The sequence below is a fragment of the Heptranchias perlo genome, chromosome 19 (assembly GCF_035084215.1).
Source record: "Heptranchias perlo isolate sHepPer1 chromosome 19, sHepPer1.hap1, whole genome shotgun sequence".
Lineage (NCBI taxonomy): Eukaryota > Metazoa > Chordata > Chondrichthyes > Hexanchiformes > Hexanchidae > Heptranchias > Heptranchias perlo.
The window spans coordinates 9,103,847-9,128,968 of NC_090343.1; the positions used below are offsets into that span (position 1 = coordinate 9,103,847).

Here is a 25,122-nt window from a genome sequence, read left to right on the forward strand (position 1 = left end):
TCAGCCTAGATTTGCAAACCTCTACGAATACAGCCTTGTACCTTGCACTCCAATCTGTCAATCAGCTGCTGCAGTCTGTTAACCTGAGTCACCCACTGACTCTCAGGTTCAACGCAGACACCTAGAAGAAGGAAAGGTATTATTCAAAAGATAATTCGGGTTACTGCCATATCATAAATGCGGTTTTGTTCATCTGAGTAAAGTCCATGTAAAATGATAGTGCTGTCTCCCACTCAAAACAACTACCATCACATTATCTCCCTCCCCCTGCCATCAAAAGAACCTTTTAGAAGCCACATGGTAGTTTCTAATTTTTTTAATTATTGATTTTGAATGAACTTTACAACATATTTGATGATATTTTCCTCCCTTCCTCTTCTCCCTACATCCAGCTGCTCATCTTCCTTAATTAAAAGGGCAAGAGTACACCACCACTGTAATAATCACAGATAATGCTGGAATCCAACAGGGAACTATACCGGAGTCTGAGAGAAGGTGGTAAATCTTTTCCTCCTCTCCTCCCTCCCGTTCCCCCCCCCCCCGCCACCCGGCCATGCACAAACGGATATCCCTCCTTGCTCAGATAACAACAGCAACAACATCTCCCATTTATAAAGCACCTTTAACGTAGTAAAACATCCCAAGGCGCTTCACAGGAGCGATTATGAAACAAAGATTTGACACTGAGCCACATAAGGAGATATTAGGACAAGTGACCAAAAGCTTGGTCACAGAGTTAGGTTTTAATGGACCGTCTTAAAGGAGGAGAGAGAGGCGGAGAGGTTTAGGGAGGGAATTCCAGAGCTTAGGGCCTAGGCAGCTGAAGGCACGGCCGCCAATGGTGAGGCGAAGGAAATCAGGGATTTATTGTGAAACGTTTGAAACTCCAACTCCCTCCCTTCGGGCCAGTCCAGTTAGAGCTTTATCCTAAAGCGTAGCCTTTTAAACTGGGGTCCTTGACCCAGGGACTGCACCTAAGGTCATCAGATTTATTGCAAGTTATCACCGGTGCCCTGTACACTGACTGTATTTGCTGATCTGCTAACCTGTTATTCCTGTTGCTGTACACTAATGAAACAAAAAAAATATTTACTGCATTGACAGTATTGTTTTCCTGCGGCAAGCTGGCACCATCTTTTGGAAGGGGAGTGTGTCGATTATTGCAGGAGGTCCTTCACAAAGAAAAGTTTGAAAATCTATGTTCTAAACAATCAACAACTTGCATTTATGTAGCACCTTTAACATAGTAAAACGTCCCAAGGCGCTTCATAGGTGCGTTATCAGACAAAATCTGACACCGAGCCACATGAGATATTAGGACAGGTGACCAAAAGCTTGGTCAAAGAGGTAGGTTTTAATGGAGCGTCTTAATGGAGGAGAGAGAGGTAGAGAGGTTTAGGGAGGGAATTCCAGAACTGAGGGCCTAGGACAACTGAAGGCACGGCCGCCAATGGTGGGGCAAAGGAAGTGGGGGATGCACAAGAGGCTAGAATTGGAGGAACCTAGAGTTCTCGGAGGGTTGTAGGGCTGGAGGAGGTTACAGGGATGGAGAGGGGCGAGGCTACGGAGAGATTTGAACAGGAGAATGAGAATTTCGAAATCGAGGTGTTGCTGGACCGGGAGCCAATGTAGGTCAGCGAGCACAGGGATGATGGGTGAACGGGACTCGGTGTAAGTTAGGATACGGGCAGCAGAGTTTTGGATAAGTTCAGGTTTATGGATTATTATTCTCTATCAGCTGTGGTTGGAGTTGGGGCAAAGCTTGCAGCTTCTAGGAGTTTACCGTCCAGACAGTGAAGTTTGTTTTTGCACTTCCTGCCATTTTATTGCCCTTTTCTTAATGATCAGTTACTGCTGGTGTATAACCCATTTATGATGTCACACAATTACTGCCGAGAACCCTTAAACATGGTTCCCAGTTGTTTATCTGTGTTTATTTAGTGGCTACAGTTTCCTTATTCAGTTACAAGGAAGGCGCTTGATTAGGACAATTTGAGCACCCCCGGTAATTCAGTCCGAGATTAAAGTTTTTTTGTTTTGCTGCAATGAATTTCCAAAACCACCAGGTGGCATTGGTTTCACAGAGCTGCTGCTGAGCTTAATACTGTGCTGAACAATTAATTCTTCTGAAATTAAGTGGTGATTTAACTGGATCTGAATGTATTGCTTGTGATTGTACCAGCTCGTAAAGCCAAAGTCAGTTTTACTTCTTATTTCTTTACTTATTTTTTAACAAAAGAAAGACAGAAAGAAATTAGAACTTGCATTTGTATAGCGCCTTTCATGACCTCAGGACATCCCAAAGCGCTATACAGCCAATTAAGAACTTTCTGAAGTGTAGTCACTGTTGGAATGTAGGAACGCAGCAGCCAATTTGCGCACAGAAAGGTCCCACAAACAGCAATGAGATAATGACCAGATAATCTGTTTTGGTGATGTTGGTTGAGGGATAAATATTAGCCCAGGACACCGGGGAGAACTTCTTCGAATAATGCCAAGGGATCTTTTACGTCCACCTGAGAGAGCAGATGGGGCCTTGGTTTAACGACCTGTCTGAAAGCCGGCACCTCCGACAGTGCAGCACTCCCTCAGTACTGCACTCTCGCCTCTGAGTCAGAAGGTAGTGGGTTCAGGTCCCGTACTTGAGCACAAAATCTGGGCTGACACTCCAGTGCAGTACGGAGGTGGACGTAAAAGATCCCATGGCTCAATTAGCTGTAAAGCGCTTTAATACGTCCTGATGACAAAGACGCGATATAAAGTCAAGTTCTTTCTTTCACAGAAGTATTGTCTATGAAATAGATTTTCAACCCGCAGCTGCAAGGATTCTTGTCTGTCCTACACTCGGCATACTGCATGTCATATGTATAATACACATATTTTCCTTTAGACAGCTGGCACTGTGGTTTGGGAGTTAGGACAGTGGATCACTGGGAATATGTCAATACCTGCAGCGTGCCTGCCACAAAATAGACAGAAATCTCGTGGCCTTGTGAACACCAGGATCCTCTTGCAGTTTCAGGTTGACAACCTATGGCACAGACAGTTGTCAGAGAGCTGCTGTGGGTTTTTTAAAAAAAATAAACAAAATAAGAAGGAACCAGGCCAAAAAATCCAGGGGGAGGATGAGGTGACGTTTTATTTACGCAGCGAGTTGTTATGATCCTACCTCCCCTCATGCCCTCTCCGAGCTCATCTTGACCATGAGACCCACCTCCTGCTCCCTTGACCCCATTCCCACCAAACTGCTGACCACCCAACTTCCCTTCCTGGCCCCCATGTTAGCTGATATTGTTAACGGTTCCCTCTCCTCACGTACTGTCCCTCCGCCCTTTCAAATTTGCTAATATTTCCTTCTTTGGCTCGGTGTCAATTTTTGTCTGATTACGCTGCTGTGAAACGCCTTGGGATGTTTCGCTGTGTTAAAGTTGTCCTTGTTACTTTTTATAAAGCAGGGCTCAGTGATGCCTGCAATGATGTGGCATTGCTAGCCCCATCTGGTGCTGCAAAATAAATCATTGTTTTAATCATTCAACCATTCATTAATGATTCAACCAATAATTAACAAACAGCACTGCGAGAAGCTCTTCACTGCAGCAAACATTGCAGCTGATGCACTGAGTACTTCTCAGTGGCCAACAGGCATTGGTGCAGGATGCACTGCAGCAAATCGCCAAGGCTTCTTCGGCAGCACCTCCCAAACCTGCCACCTCCACCACCTAGAAGGACAAGGGCAGCAGGTGCATGGGAACACCACCACCTCCAACTTCCCCTCCAAGTCACACACCATCCCGACGTGGGGATACATTGCTGCCGTCTCTTCATCGTCGCTGGGTTAAAATCCTGGAACTCCCTCTCTAACAGCACTGCGGGAGCACCTTCACCACACGGACTGCAGCGGTTCAAGAAGAAGGCCCACCACCACCTTCTCAAGGGACAACTAGGGATGGGCAATAGATGCCAGCCTTGCCCAGTGACGCCCATAGTGATTTAAAAAAAAAGACATTGGTGGGGGGGAGGATCTGGGAATGGATGTGTAAAGCAGCTCGGAGTATATTAAATATCAATCCTCAATTTACATACAAACATGCAAAAATGATGGGCAGGAAAAGAGCAGCTGATCCATCAAGTCTGCTCCACACACCTGGAGCACCATGACCACACACTCCACCCACCCCCAAACCCCGGCAGACATGTAATCTCCTGGGAGAGGCAAAAGAACAGAGAAAAACCCAGGTCCAGTAAGGGAGAAAAATTACTCTGGCAGGGTACGGTGGCATAGTGGTTCTGTTACTGGACTAGTAATCCAGAGTCACGAGTTCAAATCCTGCTACGGCAGCTGGCAAATTTAAATTCAATTAATTAAATAAAAATCTGGAATCAAAATACTAGTATCAGTAAGGGTGGCCATGAAACTACCGGATTGTCATAAAAACCCATCTGGTTCACTAATGTCCTTTAGGGAAGGAAACCTGCCGTCCTTACCCGGTCTGGCCTTTATGTGACTCCAGACCCACAGCAATGTGGTTGATTCTGAATTGCCCTCTGAAATGGCCTAGCAAGCCACTCAGTTGTAAGAAGGCGGCTCACCACCACCTTCTCGAGGGCAATTAGGGATGGGCAATAAATGCTGGCCTCGCCAGAGACGCCCACATCCCATGAACGAATTCCTCTCTGGCCCCCACCTCAGGCAATCAAAACCAGTCCAGGAGATCACACGGACCATGTGTTATATTATAAAGCCACTTACCTTCTATATGATGCGATCTCAGCCCCAGTCAAGCTCCCTCTTGAAGGCGTGCATGGAGTCAGCACCCGCCGGCAACCCATTAAATGATTATTACCGATTACGTAAAGTAAAAGCTGGCAATGGATTGTCTGTTACTGGGACTTCTGCAAATTATTTCATATTCAATCAGAACCTGAAGACTGTGCTGTAACACCATCCCCCACCAGCTTTTAATTATTTATTCTTTGATCCAGGAGGATAGACGAGCTTTCAAATACCTGAGTGAAGGATCCCAGAGTAAGGGTCACTGGGAGACAGGCAGATATTCTTCTGAGCTCTGCGACCACATCGCCGCCCAGGCCGGTGGACAGATGGGATCTCAGGCGTTTCCAGCTCTTGCCTGTTAAAGTAAGCACAATATTGAATCATAGAATCATACAGCACAGAAGGAGGCCATTCGCCCCATTGTGTCTGTGCCGGCTCTTTTTGAAAGAGCTATCCGATTAATCCCACCAGCACCACCCCCCCCGGCCCATCCCCATCCCTTGCTCGTTCCCCACAGCCCTGCACATTTTTCCTTTTTAAGAATATATCCCATTCCCTTTTGAAAGTTACTATTGAATCTGCTTCCACCGCCCTTTCAGGCCGTGCATTCCAGATCATAACAACTCGCTGCGTAAAAACATTTCTCCTCATCTCTCCCTGGTTATTTTGCCATAAATCTGTGTCCTCTGGTTACCGACCCTCCTGCCAGTGGAAACAGTTTCTCCCTATTTACTGTATCAGAGCCCTTCATAATTTCGAACGCCTCTATTAAATCTCCCCTTAACCTTCTCTGCTCTTTGAAGAACAATACGAACGTGGTTCTGCTGTGGCAGAAGCTGCTGGGACTAAACCCGGACACGGGGATACTCCAATCAGAGTGAAAAAGCTTCCGCTATCCCAATTCACTAAGCATGGAACTGAACTGAATGGAACGACCCAGCACTGACTGTTAATAATGAAATTCTGCGCCCATATTTTTCTTCATTTACTTGTCCTTATAAGGTGTTAACCGTGGTTCAGTGGTAGCACTCTTGCCTCTGAGTCATGAAGGTTGTGGGTTCAAGCTCCACTCCAGACACTTGAGCACAAAATCTATGCTGACGCTCCAGTGCAGTACGGAGGGAGTGCTGCACTGCCAGAGGTGCCATCCATCGGATGAGATGTTAAACCGAGGTCCCGTCTGCCTTTGCAGGTGGATGTGAAAGAACCCATGGCACTATTTTGAAGAAGAGCAGGGAAGTTCTCCCCGGTGTCCTGGCCAATATTTAGCGCTGTACCAATATCACAGAAACAGGTTATCTGGTCATTACCTCGTTGCTGTTTGTGGGACCTGTCTGTGCGCAAATTGGCTGCCGCGTTTCCTACATTAGAACAGTGACCACATCTCAACAGTACTTCATTGGCTGTAAAGTGCTGTGGGACGACCTGAGGTCATAAAAGGTGCTATATAAATGCAAGGTTTTTTTTGATAAAAAGCAGCAGAATGTGTCCTTTATGTCAATCAAGCCCGTGCCTCTAATTAACAAGCATTTTATCTAGGTCTGCATACTGTTCTTAATTATATATTATTTTAGAAGAAAGGTATTCATTCCAGTTCAGCTACAGGCAATAATCAGTCTCAGGTTCACATTGCTAGTTTGCAGACTAGACAGTTATGTAAGGCTCACAGCCTGAAGTAGTACACAACGCAGCCGCTTTTTTTTTGGATCATAGAGATTGCAGCATAGAAGGAGGACATTCGACCCATCAAGCCAGTGTCGGTGCTAGCTCTTCAACTGGAACTACCTACTTTAATCCCGTTTCCCTGCAGAACAGCTGATTAGAGTCATTCTTTAAGTCACTCTTTGAATCAATGCCCCAGAACGCAGAAATTTCAAGTTCAACGATTCATATAATGACACTTTAACTCACTGTTTTCTCTGCGTCATTAAACTGTCAGCCTGTAATGCTCAACCAGCCAACTCCTGATATAGTGAAACTCCTGATACAGTGAAATATGTTTGTTAGGTAAGGGTATTAAAGAGTTACGGAACCAAGCCGGGTAGATGGAGTTAAGATACAGATCAGCCATGATCTACTTGAATGACGGAACAGGCTCGAGGGGCTGAATGGCCTCCTGTTCCTACATTCCTATGTAAATTTGTTTGTGCCAAATAATATTTCACTTGTCTGCGTAATAAGCCATGACAGATTTTTAGACCTGTTTTTATAACAGACAGGTAGGTAACAGAACTGACTTTTCCATGGACGTGCCTGAGTTATGAGGAAGACTGGACGGACTTGGGCTTTTTAGCCTGGAAAAGAGGCATCTGAAAAAGGTAAATATTGCTTTAAATTAAATTACATAAACAGGATGAAGGGACACAGGTTTAAACTAGTAAAAGGCAAATTTGTGTCCGTTATCAGGAAGTTCTTCACACAAGGAGTGACCGATACAGGGAATGGACATCCAGATAGAGTTAGAGAGCCAAAAACCCTGGAATCATTTACGAAACAATTCAATGCAGCGATGGGGGAACGTTAGGGTCTGTCTGGAGGGATGAACGATAATGGATGAGTATCTTGTCATCTATAACAGGACTTACTATCCCAGTACCGATTATATAAGACGGGTCTTAAAATGGGAGCTTTGTTCTTGATATTAAACTTGTTTAGTGATTTGGATAGGTGCTGAAGGGGAGGCTTTGTGTTGATTTGACTCCTGTCTGTCGTTCTAAATAAGGTATTAGTGCTGAGATATAAAGGCGAATTTGATAAGACAGCATGGAACATTTGTTTCAACAAAATCACTCAGTTTCATTCGCAACCCCTCAGATAATGAAGCAGTCCATGCCCGCATGCAGCAAGACCTGGACAACATCCAGGCTTGGGCTGATAAGTGGCAAGTAACATTTGCGCCAGACAAGTGCCAGGCAATGACCATCTCCAATAAGAGAGAGTCTAACCACCCCCTCCCTTGACATTCAACGGCATTACCAACGCCGAATCCCCCACCATCAACATCCTGGGGGTCACCATTGACCAGAAATTTAACTGGACCAGCCACATATATACTGTGGCTACAAGAGCAGGTCAGAGGCTGGGTATTCTGCAGCGAGTGACTCACCTCCTGACTCCCCAAAGCCTTTCCACCATCTACAAGGCACATGTCAGGAGTGTGATGGAATGCTATCCACTTGCCTGAATGAGTGCAGCTCCAACAAGACTCAAGAAGCTCGACACCATCCAGGACAAAGCAGCCCACTTGATTGGTACCCCATCCACCACCCTGAACATTCACTCCCTTCACCACCGGCGCACCGTGGCTGCAGTGTGTACCATCCACAGGATGCACTGCAGCAACTCGCCAAGGCTTCTTCGACAGCACCTCCCAAACCCGCGACCTCTACCACCTAGAAGGACAAGGGCAGCAGGCATATGGGAACAACACAACCTGCACGTTCCCCTCCAAGTCACACACCATCCCGACTTGGAAATATATCACCGTTCCTTCATCGTCACTGGGCCAAAATCCTGGAACTCTCTTCCTAACAGCACTGTGGGAGAACCTTCACCACACGAACTGCAGCGGTCAAGAAGACGGCTCACCACCACCATCTCAAGGGCAATTAGGGATGGGCAATAAATGCTGGCCTTGCCAGCAACGCCCACATCCCATGAACGAATTAAAAAAAAACTCCTCCTACAAACTATATACAATCCACCTTTTCAATGACACTCTACCCCATCCATGTACTCTCCAGAGTAAAAGTTCCTACATAAATACTCTCAGTCTAAGTCAAATAGCCTAGTTACGCCAACATTGTCTGTGCCTCTCATCACTTAAGAGATCTGGATCTGCCACCCCTCAATATTCTTTTTTCCAATAAAAGCCAGTTCTGCCTTTTAAATAGAGTTTCTTTAAGTCCAATTTTCCTGTAAGAATAAGGGGTAGACCTTGACTTTGTGCGATAGTGTAAAACGGGTGATAGCGGGTCGGCAGCCCTTTCACATCTCTCCCGATTGACTTCAGTGGAAATAAAAATGGGGAGAGATGTAAAATGGGCTGCTGACTCGCAAATCACCCGTTTCACACTACCCCATAAAGTCGAGATCTACCCGAGTGTCCTGTGGAATAAAGGTAGCAGTACCATCAATGACCTCTTGGTGGTGATGATGAGATGGGTGACCTATTTCAAGATGAATAGTGAAATTGCAACTCAAAGTATCTGTTGGTATAGTTGCAATATCTGCTCCACAGGTAAAATGTTTTTTAAAAAAAATATATATATATAATAAACAAAAGCAGGACAAAGTTACATATTTTCTTGAACCAGCAGAAGTTACAACAGAAATTTCAAGAACACAGTTCATTCATTTGGTGAGAAGCACAAAGTTGTCACTAATGCTTCTAATTTACACCAATGACCTGGATTCAGAAACTCAATGCAAAGTGATAACGTTTGCCAATGAAACCAAACCAGGAGGGGCAGTGGGATCGCAAAGGGGAGCACAGAAATTACAGAATGAGTTGGACAAAATATGTAAGTGGGCAGAACAGTGGGAGATGAAATTTAATACAGAAAAGTGTAATGTGCTGCAACACAGAAAAGAGATATGGGCAACACACATACTCCATGGATAAAACTGAAAAGAGACCACGGGGTCTTAGCAGCCTTGACACTAAACATGTCCAACCAGTGCAGAGCAGCAATCAGCAAAGCCAATGGAATGGTGAACTACACGCCCTCTCCAAACAAAGCTATCTCAGTAAAATCAACGGGGGTAATTTTGACTTTGTGCAATAGTGTAAAATAGGTGATTTGCGAGTCGGCAGCCCGTTTTACATCGCTCCCCATTTTTATTTCCATTGAAGTCAAAATTACCCCCAACGACTTCACTATAAACGAGAACAAAGTCCTAGACAAGCTAAAAGGGCTCCGAAAAAATAAATCCCTAGGGATAGATGCTATCTATCCCAGAGTGCTGAGAGAGTCAAGGGAAGAGATTTGTGAGTCACTGACAATCATTCTGAGGGAGTCAGTGGACACTGGGGAGGTACCAGTAGATTGGAAACAGGTTAATGTGCTGCACATATTCATAAAAGGCGACAAAACAGACACAGGCAGTTACAGATCTATTAGTTTTACTTTCACTCCATGTAAGATAATGGATGTGGAGATGCCGGTGATGGACTGGGGTTGACAATTGTAAACAATTTTACAACACCAAGTTATAGTCCAACAATTTTATTTTAAAGTCCACAAGCTTTCGGAGGCTTCCTCCTTCCTCAGGTGAATGTGGAACTGAAATCCTCAAACCTATCGCATTTATAAATCAGAGAACGATAATATTGTTCTGTGATTTATAAATGCAATAGGTTCGAGGGTTTCAGTTCCACATTCACCTGAGGAAGGAGGAAGCCTCCGAAAGCTTGTGGACTTTAAAATAAAATTGTTGGACTATAACTTGGTATTGTAAAATTGTTTAAAATAATGGAATTGATTATTGGGAGCAAACTCGAGGGTCATCTGTACAACAATAACCCAGTTAACAGCAGACAGCATGGCTTCAGAAGGGCAAGATTCTACCTGAGCAATCTCCTAGACTTCTTTGAGGATGTGACAACCCAAGTGGATTGTGGGCAGCCCTATGACAACTTCCAAAAAGCTTGTGATAAAGTTCCACATGAAAGGCTATTAATTGAACTCAAAGCTGCGGGTATTTTGGGTAAACCCTGGGAATGGATAAGAAACTGCCTGAAGGGTGAGAAAAAAACTCCTGGTTATAGGAGTTATATCGGTGCGGAGGAAGTGCTGAGTGAGCTGCCCCAAAGCTCGGTGTTGGGACTGTTATTATCTCTAATATACATAAACCACCTGGATTGAGAAACTCAACGCAAAGTTGCAGATACCTAGGAGGGGCAGTGGAATTGGAAGAGGCAGCTCAAAAATTACAGAATGAGATGGACAAAATATATAAATGGGAAGAATAATGGGAAATGAAATTTAATGGCAGATGCTTACAAACAGAGGAAGGTGAAAAGCTTCCTTCATGAATGGCGTTGAAATAACTAAGGATGAAACTGAAAAGAGAACTTAGTGGACTCGACACTAGACAAGTCCAACCAGTGCAGAGCAGCAATCAACGAAGCCAAGAGAATGCTGAAATCCACGGCCAGTTGAATGGAAGTCAGAGGAGGTGGTGATCAAACTGTACACTGCCCTGGTCAGACTGCACCTTGAGCGCTGGGTCCAGTTCTGGTCGCCAAGAAACAAGGGAGACATTCAAGCACTGCAGAGAAGAGCCACAAAGGGGATCCCCGGTATCTGGGCCTGAGTTATGAAGAAAGGCAGGAGGAACTTGGGCCTTTCAGCCTAGAAAAGAAGCGCCTGAAAGGTAATCTTATTTAGGTGTGCAAGATTGTTAAGCGTATGGAAAAAGTCAACCCGGAATATTACTGTAAAATAAACTGCGGAGCAGAACTAGGGGATACAGGTTCAAACTTGTAAGAGATAACATTAGGAGCGATATCAGGAAATTCTTCTTCACACAAAGAGAGATCAACATGTGGAATAAACTTCCGGATAGAACAGTGGAGGCAAAAACCCTGGAATCATTTCAGAAACAATTGGCTGCTGCAACTGGGGGACATTAGGATATCTCTGGATGGCTGAATTAAGATAGGCCAAATAGCCTTCTTCATCCGTAATTACCTGATGAGCTTGTGAACATGGTGAAAGAATTCATGTTGATTTTATTTTCTTTTTGGTCTCTAAAATGAATCATATTACTCAACTTTTGTCTTCTGAAGTCTATGTTAAAATAAATTTGCAACATTAGACTAAAAAAATTTAAATATCAGGCGGACCGTCCGTATTTCTTGCCGGGGTCACACAAAAGCAACTGAGTGCCATAATAACTATGAAATAAGACTGTGATTGGGATGGGTTAGTCACAACCTTGTACTGCATTAATTAGGACAATGAGATCTCCAAATAATGTCTCCCACATACTCCCACCCCATCCAGTGGCCTGGAGGAGCATTACTATTCCTCTGCATCTTTCCCTCATATACCATTCAAGTGTTACACAGTAATCATAGTACAGCGCCCAGAATAAATAACTTACTTTTGAGTATTTTTACTCTATGTTACTCAGACTGCCATAGAGTGTTAAGTTCCCACAGGGTGAATTACTGATCTTGACTGGGCTATTGGGAGGAGACAATGAGAGCAGATCAGGTAAGACCTGCCACCTCACCCCTACCAAAGGGAGGAGAAAAATCATTAGGGAAGTTATTTCAGGAAGTTCTGGGACGCCTTTTATTGCTGTTTGTTGAGCGAAGTATTGGTACCATGGTAACTCTAGGTTGGGCAGTGATATAGAATGTTAGAATGATACAGCACAGAAGGAGGCCATTTGGCTTATTATGCCTGTGCCAACTCTTTGGTAGAGCTATCCAATTAGTCCCACTCCCCTGCCCTCTCCCCACAGCCCTGCAAACTTTTCCCCTTGAAGTATTTACCCAATTTATCCAAACATGGGGGAGTAACTTAAAAAGAGGGGCTGTGTTAAAACAACCAAGAAACAAGGTCTTGGCATATTTCAACTTGTGAGTGGCGGGAATTGTAAACGAGGCACGACCCACCTCTCTCGACTGGTCTGCTCCTCGATGGCGTCCATCGCGCACTCCAGCGAGCTCTGGAGCGACTGCAGCTGGTCCACGGTCTCTCGGAGCAAAAAGCGGGTCACGAACTGTTCCAGAGTCGAAGAGCTCTGGTATTCCTGGCAACAGAAGAAGAATCGGTCAGACACTTGTCCAGAAAAACTGCTGTCGCAAATTACCCAGCGTAAGTGTAAAGGCACCAAGAAACGTCAAGGAGCTGAGGGCAAACAAGCTTTAAACATTCATCGTTCTCTCAGGGGAGTTCTCCACAGTGGCCAATATTTATCCCTCAACCAACATCATTAAAACACATTATCTGGTCATTATCTTATTGCTGTTTGTGGGACCTTGCTGTGTGCAAATTGGCTGCCTTGTTTCCTACATTACAACAGTGATTACACTGCAAAAGTACTTCATTGACTGTAAAGCGCTTTGGGATGTCTTGAGGTCGTGAAAGGCGCTATATAAATGCAAGTCTTTCTTTCATTTTATGCACAAACATGCTAATAAACCTAGTGCACTCTCCCATAAGTTTCCTGCAATTAAATTGTTCCATGTAATTTTCTTTTCTTGTTTCTCCTAAGCTCTAAATATGCAGCTCTTTACACTCTTCCTCCCCTCTGCATCCTCACTGTGTTGAGATTAAGGGCCATCAGATCGTCACCCTTCTTTCCCAGGACTTCAACACTGTGGAAATCCTTACCTCCCTCAGTCTTCACTTCCTCTTACAATCTGTACCAGGGGCTGTCCAAACATAGGCCCAAGGGCCGTATCTGGCCTTCCAGCCCTTGCAGTCCAGCCACAAAGCCCTGTTCTTGCTCATGTCTTGTGTTGTTTGAATTCTGTGGGCCTCAGTGTTTGAAAAGGCCTCTTCTTAGCACTGTCACCTCACCAAGTCACTGGTTCCTGATCTATCTCACCTTCGCTCCTACTATTTTCAGCCTCAGTGGTGCCCTGCACTGTGCTGTGGTCCTGTACCTAGACTTCTCAGTTTAGAAAAACAATAGCGTCACAAAAATATGTGCATGTGAGCTTGTGGAAAATTAATTTCAATATAAAAATACTTCAAAAAGTAACTTGTGTCTCAGTTGTTGCATAACCAAAGTGATAATGGGATAACTCAGACAGACACACTACATCGCGCCTGAATTGCATCTTTTTCTATTTAACAATGTTGTGTCATGGAATTAGAGATCGGCAGAGCAAGGGCAGTGGGTGATGAAATTTCATTGTTCACCCTGTGTGACCAAAGAAATTGAGTTCCAACAAGGAAAGCAATAAACCTTTCATCTTACTTTTTGATTAGTTTTAATGTAGCTCAGACTGATGAAAGGAGCCTGGGGTAAGTCTAAATCTAGCTCCCAGTGGGCACAGATTGGGTCATCATGCCCCCTGATCTTTGGAAAAAGAAGCTCCCTCATTCAGATAGCCCTAAGGATAGCTGCTGTGAGGAGCAGAAATGCCACATTCTCCTGGGGTTGGGCTGAGATACATCGTTGAGGCAGAGCTAAGAGAGCTTTAGTCATCAACAACAACTTGCATTTATACTGGCATCCTTAACGTAGAAATACATTGCAAGGCACTTCACAGAGGCAAAAGGAAAAAAAACAATACGATGCTGGCCAAAGGAAATATTAGGAGAGGGGACCAAAGTCTTGGGTCAGAGAGGTGGAATTCCAGAGCCAGGGACCAAGGTGGCTAAAGGCACCAATGCTGGGGTGAAGGGATGGGATGGATAACAGGCCAGTGGCAAAGGAACAGAATTCTGGGGACGGATTGTAGCGCTAGAAATGGTTACAGAGATAGGGAGGCCAATGATAGTGGTTACCTTTGCTTTCCAGGATGACACTAGCGTACCGGGCAGTTTGGGCAGAGGAGAGTGAGGCCTGACGGAGCTGGTGATGGAAGGGCTAAGCCAATTATATGCCAGACGCGCTCAAGTCTGTGCCCTTTGGACTTGAGGGAGTGAAGCTGGGAGCCATGCCATGGGGAACAAAGTGGGAACAAAGGTGGAGGTGAGTAAATGGTTTAGCAAAGCAACAGCTGGAGAAGAATCATGGCAAATGGAGAGCCAAAGGCTAAACAGTTGGGAGTTTGAAAGTACGGTGAAACCTGTATAAACAGACAGTCCCAAAAAACGGACAGCTACAAAAAACAGACACTTATTGAGAGACCCAAATAACTTACCTGGTAAAATATACAAGAGGCTCTCTGAAACCACAGACACTCACAAGTTATGAACTACGGACAGGCTTCAATGCACCCCAAGCCCTTTTACAACTTAAAACATGGGACTCACGAGGCGGCAGCAGGTTTTGCGACAGAAACGGCTTCTGTGGAATGGGGAGCTCTTTACCCAGCATCCATACTGGCAGAGAAACCGCTCTACCTCTGGGATTGAATGCTTGCACGGCTCTATCCCAGGGATAGAGCTGTTTCTCTACCACTGTGGATGCTGGGTAAGGAATTCCCCATTCCACTGAAATGTTTTACAGTACCTACAATGACCATTTTGAAAAGAAGGACACCTGCAAAAAAAAAAGGACAGCTGATCCCAGTCCCTAAGGTGTCGGTAACTTACAGGTTTCACTGTATAAATTGTAAGCAACGTAAGGTAGAATATTTTCCGGGGGCAGATGCAGAAAGAAGTGGGGTTGGAACAGAGTAAGGGATGTGGGTGGTGAGGGATACACGGAAGTGGTTGGAGATGGCCATGTCAGTGATTGAGACCATCGACGCACTCTGCTTCTAACCCAAGATATACCTGACCAGGAGTTTTCGCTAGACATTTTTGTACTAAAAAAGAAAGGATTTCTTCGCCTTTCACCAATTTTCTTCATCCCTTCTAAAGGTATTGGCTCCTTGCTGGGGAGGGCCTGGTTCCCAAAATACCAGCTGCCCTCCGGTGCCTTGGTCAAGTCATCATTATTCATATGTGACCTTTGACCCATAGTGCAGAATGCAACCAAGGCTGAAAAGGGGACAAGAGAAGAGAGGGGTGGTTTGATGATGCCAACCCTGGCTTTTAAATGTCAGTAGATCTCACAGGGGGGAGTTACAAATCAGTTACAAAGACTTAGCTGATGTCAAACCGTGTGGTGAGATCTTAAACACAGTAATTTATTTTTAAAAGATGCAATTAACTCTGAAATGTAGGAGGCAAATCTTTCCTGTAATAATTTGCAAACACACAAAATGATACAATTCATTTGTGTTGACACAGCTCCCAGCTATTGTGTTCACTGGTGCTTCCCCAAGAAGGCAATGATCACCTGTTAAATCCACTATTCTGTTCCATTCTATAACGGGCCTCCTCTCACTTTTAAGTGTCAGCTTGGCTCAGTTGGTAGCACCCCCTCTACCTGAGTCGGAAGGTCACGGGTTCAAGCCCCCATTCTAGGACTCGAGCCCTGATATGTCAGTGTGGTACTGAGGGAGTGCCGCTAAACCTGTTCAGGTGGATGTAAATAATCCCCTGGTCGGGGTGTCGACTTGACCAACACTTATCGCTCAACCAAACTGATTAACTGGTCATCTATCTCATTTGCTGTTTGTGGGACCTTGCTGTGTGCAAATTGGCACCTGCCTATACAACATCAGTGACCAACTTCAAAAGTAATTCTATGAAGCACTTTGGGATGTCCTGAAGCTGTGAACGGTACTATATAAAGGCAGGCTTTTTCTTTCTACATAACGTTCAGACTGCAATTTTAACTGCATTAGGTTCACACTGTAATTGTCTTATCCTTGCTCCATGGCGCACACATAACTGTTCTAGATGCCTTAGTGATTGGCCTTCACCTCCGCTAAGGAACTTGGGTAGATTCTACTGCAAGTAAAGGATGAAAAAAGGAAATCTTTGCTGAGAAAAAAAAAAGTTAAAACAGCTGCAAGGAGTAGACAGACGGGCAGAAATTTTGGACGCTAGCGACAAACAAACGAGAGCAAGAAGATAGTGGAAAAAAAAGGACGCAGCAAAGGTGAAAGGGATACATGAAAGGAGGGAAGGAATGTGAGTGCGCATGTGCGTAACGGGTATACGTATCTCAGGTAGAAAGGGCAAACAATGCTGTCACTATGAAGATGACTCAAAGCGATCAAGGGGAGATCTGCATCTCACTGACACACAGCGGTCAATGAGACATCAGTCAACCTCCTGTTGGGGAATTCGCGAGACACGGAGAAAGATACAGTAAGTAGTACGCCCCGGCTAGGATCAGCCCATTCCCCCCCCCCCCCCCCCACCCCCCCGATTCTTATAATGTACAAAATTGCGCGGCACACAAACGGTTAATGGAAGTTGCCAGGAAAGTTTGAGCAATTTGCTTTGAAAGGTGCTGATGCAGTACGGAGATTGTGCTCAGAACTTAGTAATAGAGCAGTCTTTGGAACCTGGCAGTGTGACACCCTCTAGCTGTCTTTTTTATTAGAAACTATTCAATCAGATCCACAACCCGTTAGAATTGCCGCTTTATTGAGCGACTTAGTGCAACCTACCTCATTCTAAAAATAATGGGATAAGGGCAGTTATTGTGGCTGGAACTGAGCAGTCACCATAAATCAATCCATCCCCATCGTAAATCTCTATGTCTAATACAGCACTGCCATTTCAATATCTTCTTGGCTTGGAGAGGAATGCTTACTGCAGGGGCAGTACCTAGCTACCTACCAAAGAATTCAAGGTGAACAATCTGGAATGAATACTGTCTGCATGGCAGAAAAAAAAGCAGCTACAAAACCTACAGTTCCCTCCCTTTGTCACGTCCAAAGTTGGATAGGGGGCATGAAAGAGGTGATGCAAGGACTGGACAACAAGGCTTGAGCGTCTGCCGTGGCTCAGTGGTAGCACCCTCGCCTCAGAGTCCGACAGTTGTAGGTTCAAGTTCTACTCCAGAGACTTGAGCACAAAATCTAGGCTGACACTTCAGTGCTGTACTGAGGGAGCGCTACACTGTCGGGGGAGCCGTCTTTTGGGTGAGATGTTAAAGCCAGGCCCCAACTGCCCTCTCAGGTGGATGTAAAAGATCCCACGGCACTGTTTTGAAGAAGAGCAAGGGAGTTCTCCCCAATGTCCTGGCCAACATTTAACCCTCAACAAATACCTAAGAAAACAGATTATCTGGTCATTTATTTAATTTCTGTTTGTGGGAGTTTGCTCTGTGCAAATTGGCTGCCGTGTTTCCTACATTAGAAAAGTGACTACACTTCAAAAAAGTACTTAATTGGCTGTAAAGCGTCCTGAGGTCGTGAATGGCGCTATATAAATGCAAGTTCTTTTGTTTTTTTGTTTGTTTCTGATGCTTACTTTGTTGCTGATGAAAATTAATTGGAAGTAAGAACATCCGGTCCCTCGAGCCTGTTCCACCATTCAACAAGATCATGGCTGATCTTCCACCTCAATGCAATTTTCCTGCACCATCCCCATATCCCTTGATGCCTTTAATATCTAGAAATCTATCGATCTCTGTTTTGAATGTACTCAATGACTGAGCCTCCACAGCCCTCTGGAGAATTCCAAAGATTCACTACCCTCTGAGTGAAGAAATTTCTCCTCATCTCAGTCCTAAATGGCCTACCCCTTATTTTGAGACTGTGACCTCTGGTTCTATACTCCCCAGCCAGGGGTAACATCCTCCTTGCATCTCCCTGTCGAGCCCTGTAAGAATTTTGTGTGTTTCAATGAGATCACCTCTCATTCTTCTAAACTCTAGAGAATACAGGCCTAGTCTACTCAATCTCTCCTCATACGACAATCCCGCCATCCCAGGAATCAGTCTGGTGAACCTTCGTTGCACTCCCCCTATGGCAAGTATTAGGTAAGGAGACCAAAATTCTACACAATACTCCAGGTGCGGTCTCACCATGGCCCTATATAATTGCGGTAAAACATCTTTACTCCTGTACTCAAATCGTCTTGTAATAAAGGTGAACATACCATTTGCCTTCCTAATTGCTTGCTGCACCTGCATGTTAGCTTTCAGTGGCTCATGTACAAGGACACCCAGGTCCCTTTGAACATCAACATTTCCCAATCTCTCACCATTTAAAAAATACTCTGCATTTCTGATTTTCTTACCAAAATGGACAACTTCACATTTTTTCAACATTATATTCCATCTGCCGTGTTCTTGCCCACACACTTAGCCTGTCTGTATCCTCTTGAAGCCTCTTTGCATCCTCCTCACAACTCACATTCCCACCTAGTTTTGAGTCATCAGCAAACTTGGAAACATTACATTTGGTCCCCTCATCCAAATCATTGAAATAGATTGTGAATAACTGGGGCCCAAGCACCGATCCCTGTGGTACCCCACTAGTCACAGTTTGCCAAACTGAAAAACACTCGTTTATTCCCACTCTCTGTTTTCTGTCTGTTAACCAATTCTCAATCCATGCCAGTATATTCCCCCCAATTCCATGTGCTCTAACTTTGTTCACCAACCTCCTGTGTGGGACCCTATCGAAATCCTTCTGAAAATTCAAATACACCACATCCACTGGTTCCCCCTTATCTATTCTACTAGTTACATCCTCAAAGAACTCCAGTAGGTTTGTCAAACATGATTTCCCTTTCATAAATCCATGCTGACTCTGCCAAATCCTATTATTATTTTCTAAGTGTCCTGTTATCACATCCTTTATAATAGATTCTAGCATTTTCCCTACTACTGATATCAGGCTAACAGGTCTGTAGTTCCCTGTTTTCTCTCTCCCTCCTTTCTTAAATAGTGGGGTTACATCTGCTACCCTCCAATCTGCAGGAACTGTTCCAGAATCTATAGAATTTTGGAAGATGACAACCAATGCATCCACTATCTCTATAGCCACTTCTTTCAAAACCTCGGGATGTCGATCATCAGGTCCTTGGGATTTATTGACTTTCAGTCCCATTAATTTCTCTAGTACTATTATCTTACTAATACTAATTTCTTTGAGCTCCTCATTCTCACCAGATCCTTGGTTCTCTAGTATTTCTGGGAGGTTTTTGGTCTTCTTCCGTGAAGACAGTCTTAGTAAGAAAGAAAGACAATGCATTTATATAACACCTTATCACCTCCTCAAGATGACCCAAGGTGTCTTACAACCAATCGATTACTTTTGAAGTGTAGTCACTGTTGTTATGTAGAAACATGGGCACCAATGAGGGAGGAGTGTTGGCCAGGCCACCAGGAGAACTTCCTGCTCCTTCCTTTGAATAGCGCCATTTGGATCTTTTGTGTTTACCTGAGCGGGCAGACAAAGGCATCAGTTTAAAATCTCATCCAAAAGATGGCTCCTCTGACAGTGCAGCACTTCCTCAGAATTGTACTGAACTATCAGCCTAGATTAAGTGCTTAAGTCTTTGGTGGGGCTTTATTACTATAATATTCCACACTGTAAGACACTAAACTGGGAAAAGTTGGACTTATATTTTAAAAATAAGATTTTTGGTGTGCAGTTTACATTATCTGGATTTCTGAGCTGCCTGTATCATTGCTATGGGCCTCAGATGAGATTTAAATTTTAAAAGGCTGAATTTCTTAATGCACAGTGATTGGATTTATAGAAACCAGCAACTTTAATCACTTTTAGTCTTCTGTCACTTCAGGACCACAGGCCCAGTTACAGTGCAGCAGGGTGCCACGGTGAATCCCCTCCCCTGACCCCGGGAAGTGGGCTAGGGTCAGGGGCACAAAGAACAGGGGGACAGAAATCCCAGCTCTCTGCAATTCTGCTGATGGAGCTGGACCACAGGAAATTCACCCTCTGAATGTAAATAAAAAAAGTGGGAGGGGATAAAGGGTAAGAAAGAAATGACGTGGGGTCCAAATACCAATCAAGAAAAAGACAATCCTACAGCCAGTGCCATTTAATGTGTGAAAACTTAACGACATAGAACACTGGACTTTGATATTTAAATTCTGTAGATGTGGGATGAGGCCTCTAATGGCTACAATGGTAGTATCATACTATTCAGATGTACCTCTAAAATATTTTGGACTTTTACCTATAAGGCCTGGAAGGAATTTTTGTATTAATTCATGTTATTATATCGCTTTAAAGGTTAGATTTTGCTTACATAGGATTAACTTCCAGAGATAAAACATTTTTTTAAAAATCACAATTTAATCCATTTTGAATGCTGATTGGGATCGCTCCCAGGCAGGCCAGACATAAGGTTTGTTTATTTTTGTCTGTTACATTAGCTTTGAGACAATTAAGTTTGTTAGGTTTGGTCCTAAATATTTCTCACCACTCTGAAAGAACAATTTTCATTCAATATGCCCAACAGGGGGCTTAACCAAACAACAAATACAGATGCAGCAAACTCTCACATCAAGGGTGCAGCATTTTATTCAAGGTGGTAACTTTGATTAGCAGCTCAGTGGGCCAATTCTTGACATGCACAGTTGAGGGAAGGTGCCAGAGGACTGTTTTTGTCTTTCTCTCTGTCTGAAAGGTCAATGTTGAACCAGTCAGAGAAAGAGAGAGACTCTGGGCTAAGATAGGAACACTTAAATCCTGAAACAGAGGAGGACAGGACCAGTCAACTTAGGGGCAACTAGCTTTGAAAGTTTTACCTAGAACATTGGCAGAGTGAGAGGATTTTTTTAATTTTATAACACAAGGAGGAGTGGGAAATACGCAAATCCCAGTGTGAAAACTATTTTCTGTTCATTCTTTGATTTTATGTAAAATAAATCAGTTTGTTGGTTTTTATTCATGCTTTTCGGTTCACCCTCAATAACAACAGGAGAATGTGAGTGATGGCATGTGTGAGATCATAGTATCCCATACATGCAAAAAGGGGCCTATGTTATAGTCCCCAGGTCATGCGATCATTTAACCAGATATTGGGCAGTAAAGATGCACTCCAGATCATAGGAGACCAGGGTCTGCTTATGCAAGCGACCGGTGACGCCAAATTGAAGAGAATATCGTGTAGACACATGAAATTTGCAACAATCCCCCAATCAAAACTGCGTAGTGAGACACTCAACTCAGCTCAACAGCTACATGAGGCCGAGCTGTTCTAGTTGAGTAAATCTAGAATACTAGAAATCAAGTAATTAATGCTGAATAAAGTAATCTTCACGACTGGTTTAGCTGCAGGCTCCCATGGGTTTACTGGTCTGACATTTCTTCTAAATTACATCTCACCAATGTTGATCCTCTCTGTCTTTCACATAACTAAAACTTCATGAATCATTCAGCCACTATAAGGGACTGGAAGGTCAAGACTCTCGAACAGTCAGCAAAGCAGCCTGCTGGCCCTTCACCAACAAACACTGATTGAATGCATAGTCATGGCGTGTGTTTTAATGTAAATTTATCAAAAAGATTGTTTCTCCTCATCAAACACCGGGGGAAGAAAATATTAAATCTCCCTGACCTCCTTGGCTTCCTCCTCATTCTCAACAAAAGCTCTCATGGAAACGGAGAATTATATATTCGAATACCTCGCTGACTCTTTCATCCATCGGCTGAACAGCAAGATAGAGTCTGAATGCTAGAAGGGTTCTAGTCTTCACTGTTACAGGATGAGATCAAAAGACTGCAAGTTCCAGACACCATGGACTCGACTTTAGGCATGAGGTTATTTTTTTGGGAGGGACTTTTGTTTTTTGGTTTGAGGTTTGATTTTTTTTGTTTTGTTGTTGTTCCAAGTATAAAAGAAGGGAAATGCTGGATTAAATACAACAACAACTTGCATTTATATAGCGCCTTTAACGTAATAAAATGACCCAAGGCGCTTCACAGGAGCATTATCAAACAAAATTGGACACTGAGCCACATAAGGAGATATTACGACAGTTAGGTAGGTTTTAAGGAGCGTCTTAAAGGAGGAGAGAGAGGTAGAGAGGTGGAGAGGTTTAGGGAGGGAATTCCAGAGCTTAGCGCCTAGGCAGCTGAAGACACGGCCGCCAATGGTGGAGCGATGAAAATCGGGGATGCGCAAGAGGCCGGAATTGGAGGAGCACTGAGATCTCGGAAGGTTGTAAGGCTGGAAGAGGTCACAGAGATAGGGAGGGTGCGAGGCCATGGAGGGATTTGAAAACAAGGATGCGAATTTTAAAATCGAGGTGTTGCCGGACTGGGAGCCGATGTAGGTCAGCGAGCACGGGGGTGATGGGTGAACGGGACCAGAATAGATTTGAATGTTTTTAGTGCCATTCTGGACAGCTCAGGTTTAGCAGTGTCAACTGCTCAATTTCAAACAACTCAGTTGCCTGACAATAGCATTTGAGGAATTTCAGCCCTTCATTTGGACAGTGGATAAATTTATGTGACCAGGAACTACAAATAGATCGCATGTCGAAGCAGTAGCGATAGTTGCCATGCAGAGGGTTGAGATGATGACTCAGTGGAAGGAGTCCCACCACCAACATCTGCAACACATTTCAGGAAGTACCTCATGACCAACAGGACACTCTGGAGATAGTGACAGCCCAAGAGAATGCTGTGACGTCAAGATGCCACAAAGAGCTTTCAAGAACATTGGTTGGTTTCCAAGTGGCAGCCAACGCTGCTTCCATAGCTTCTTTCAGCAGGACAATGTCACGGGACTATTAGATCTGTGATGGCACCCATCAGTAGTACCTCTGAACCAGTGCTCTGTACCAGTAGGCTGCAAGGAATGGGCGCAGATGATGCTGTCTCTCTGGAGGGTTGCAGTGAGCCTGAACCTTAAGGATCCCTCCAGTGCCATCATGAGGGAGCTCCGGAAATAGGTCTGGCGCCCCCTTGGCACGTCAACAAACAGGCTGCTAGAAGCTGGTCTCTCAAGGACATCAGCAAACCTGAGGGGAGAGTCACCTCGGGTTTCTAAGGCCACAGAGGATTGACCCTAGCCTTTCACCGCTGACACTTATGTCACTCAGGGAGCAGCTCGTAGGAATAGGAGAGTAGGAACTAGAACTGGAACAAGAGTAGTTATGGTGTGGAGAAGTAGTTGTGGATAGGGAGAATGGATTTTAATGTTCAGTTTGACGTCTCATCCGAAAGACAGCACTTCCGACAGTGCAGCACTTCCTCGGTACTGCACTGAAGTGTCAGCCTGGATTACGTGTTTTAAGTTCCCTGGAGGTTTGAACCCACAACTTTCTGACTCAGCGGCAAGAGTGCTACCAATTAAGCCTTGAAAACCGAGGCTCACTCTCAACAGTCAATCTTTTACCTTCATGTGGCAAGGTTCAATTCGATTATTTTACAGGACAATCATTGAGTCCTGAAGCCAGACTTGGCTCCAGCCTTATTTCCAAAAACAGCTGTGTGGGAAGAATAGAAAAACAAATCTAGACGAACTAATTAAAAAAATACAATGAGCCAATGCAAATCATTATGGAATTTTTACAATTTTGTCAATCCAATTTAAATTTAACACTCTCCAACTGCTCTACTTGGTGATGGCATTACATTTAAAATTCATCTTTTTAAAATAAAAAGTGACTCGCCACACCACACAGCTCAAATTGCAACCAATTTCACTAATTTAAAAGAATTTCATTGCCACTCTGAGTGAACTGCGGGAATATGTTAGACACTCTCCACTGGCATAATGGGTGAGTACAATACAACCCTCGCTACGCTAACCGGCCATCCATTCCAGAAGGTCTCAGGACACTGATATTTTTCGAGACGTCAGAATGGAGATTGAGAGCGGGAGACGGATCATGGAGCAGGCGACGTAATGGCCTTTTAGCTAAGCTTAAAAGCAAGAACATTGTACCGTGGGTGGAGAAAAAGGGAGTTTCTGGATGGTTGAACTCACCCGACTGTAATGTGTGTATCTTCTGCAGCAAAGCATCCTTTGTAATCTCAGTGTTTGCTGTGAGTATATATGTTAAGGTTAGTTTAACCATTAGAAGAAAGGCTTGCAATTATAAAGCACCTTTCACAACCTCAGGACCTCCCAAAGTACTTCACAGCCAATGAAGTACTTTTTTGAAGTGTAGTCACTGTTGTAATGTAGGAAACGCGGCAGCCAATTTGCGCACAGCAAGATCCCACAAACAGCAATGTGATAATGACCAGATCATCTGTTTTTTAGTGGTGTTGGTTGAGGGATAAATATTGGCCAGGACACCGGGGAGAACTCCCCTGCTCTTCCTCATTAATAACACTTGAAATGTTTGGCTGCTTGTTTAAACTCATTAATATTCCTAACAGACAGGCCAGATGAGAGAGGCTGGTGACCTTCCCTGAAGGAACCAGTTGGGTTTCATATGACATCCTTTCTGGTGCCATCCCTCAAATTACAAGATTTATTGAATTCAATTTCTTAACTTGCCAAGAGTAGATTTAAACTTACAACCTCTGGGTTACTGGACTAGTCTCCATAACCACTACACTAAAGTAGCCACAAACAGCAATGAGATAATAACAAAATGAAGGGTTTGATTGGAGAGATGTAGAGAAGATGTTTCCAAAACTAGGGGGTCATAAGTATAAGATAGTCACTAATAAATCCAATAAGGAATTCAGGAGAACCTTCTTTACCCAGAGAGTGGTTAGAATGTATAACTTCCTACTACATGGAGTAGTTGAGGCGAATAGCACAGATGCATTTAAGGGGAAGCTAGGTAAGTATATGAGGGAGAAAGGAGTAGAAGGATATGCTGACAGGGTTAGATGAAGTAGGGTGAGAGGAGGCTCGTGTGGAACATAAACACCAGCATAGACCAGTCGAGCCAAATGGTGTGTTTCTGTGTTGTGAATT

The 25,122-nt window shown here is 44.1% G+C and overlaps 1 protein-coding gene across 1 annotated transcript in view; it reads right to left on the reverse strand.

Moving 5' to 3' along the window:
- LOC137335421 (N-terminal EF-hand calcium-binding protein 1-like) overlaps positions 1 to 25,122 on the reverse strand; it is a 138,185-nt gene that overhangs the window by 29,399 nt on the left and 83,664 nt on the right. The window contains exons 6-8 of the mRNA XM_068000767.1: positions 12,405 to 12,541; positions 5,008 to 5,129; positions 42 to 121 (exon numbers count right to left, since the gene is read on the reverse strand). Coding sequence (XP_067856868.1) covers positions 42 to 121; positions 5,008 to 5,129; positions 12,405 to 12,541 — 339 coding nt within the window. The remainder of the gene's footprint in view (positions 1 to 41; positions 122 to 5,007; positions 5,130 to 12,404; positions 12,542 to 25,122) is intronic.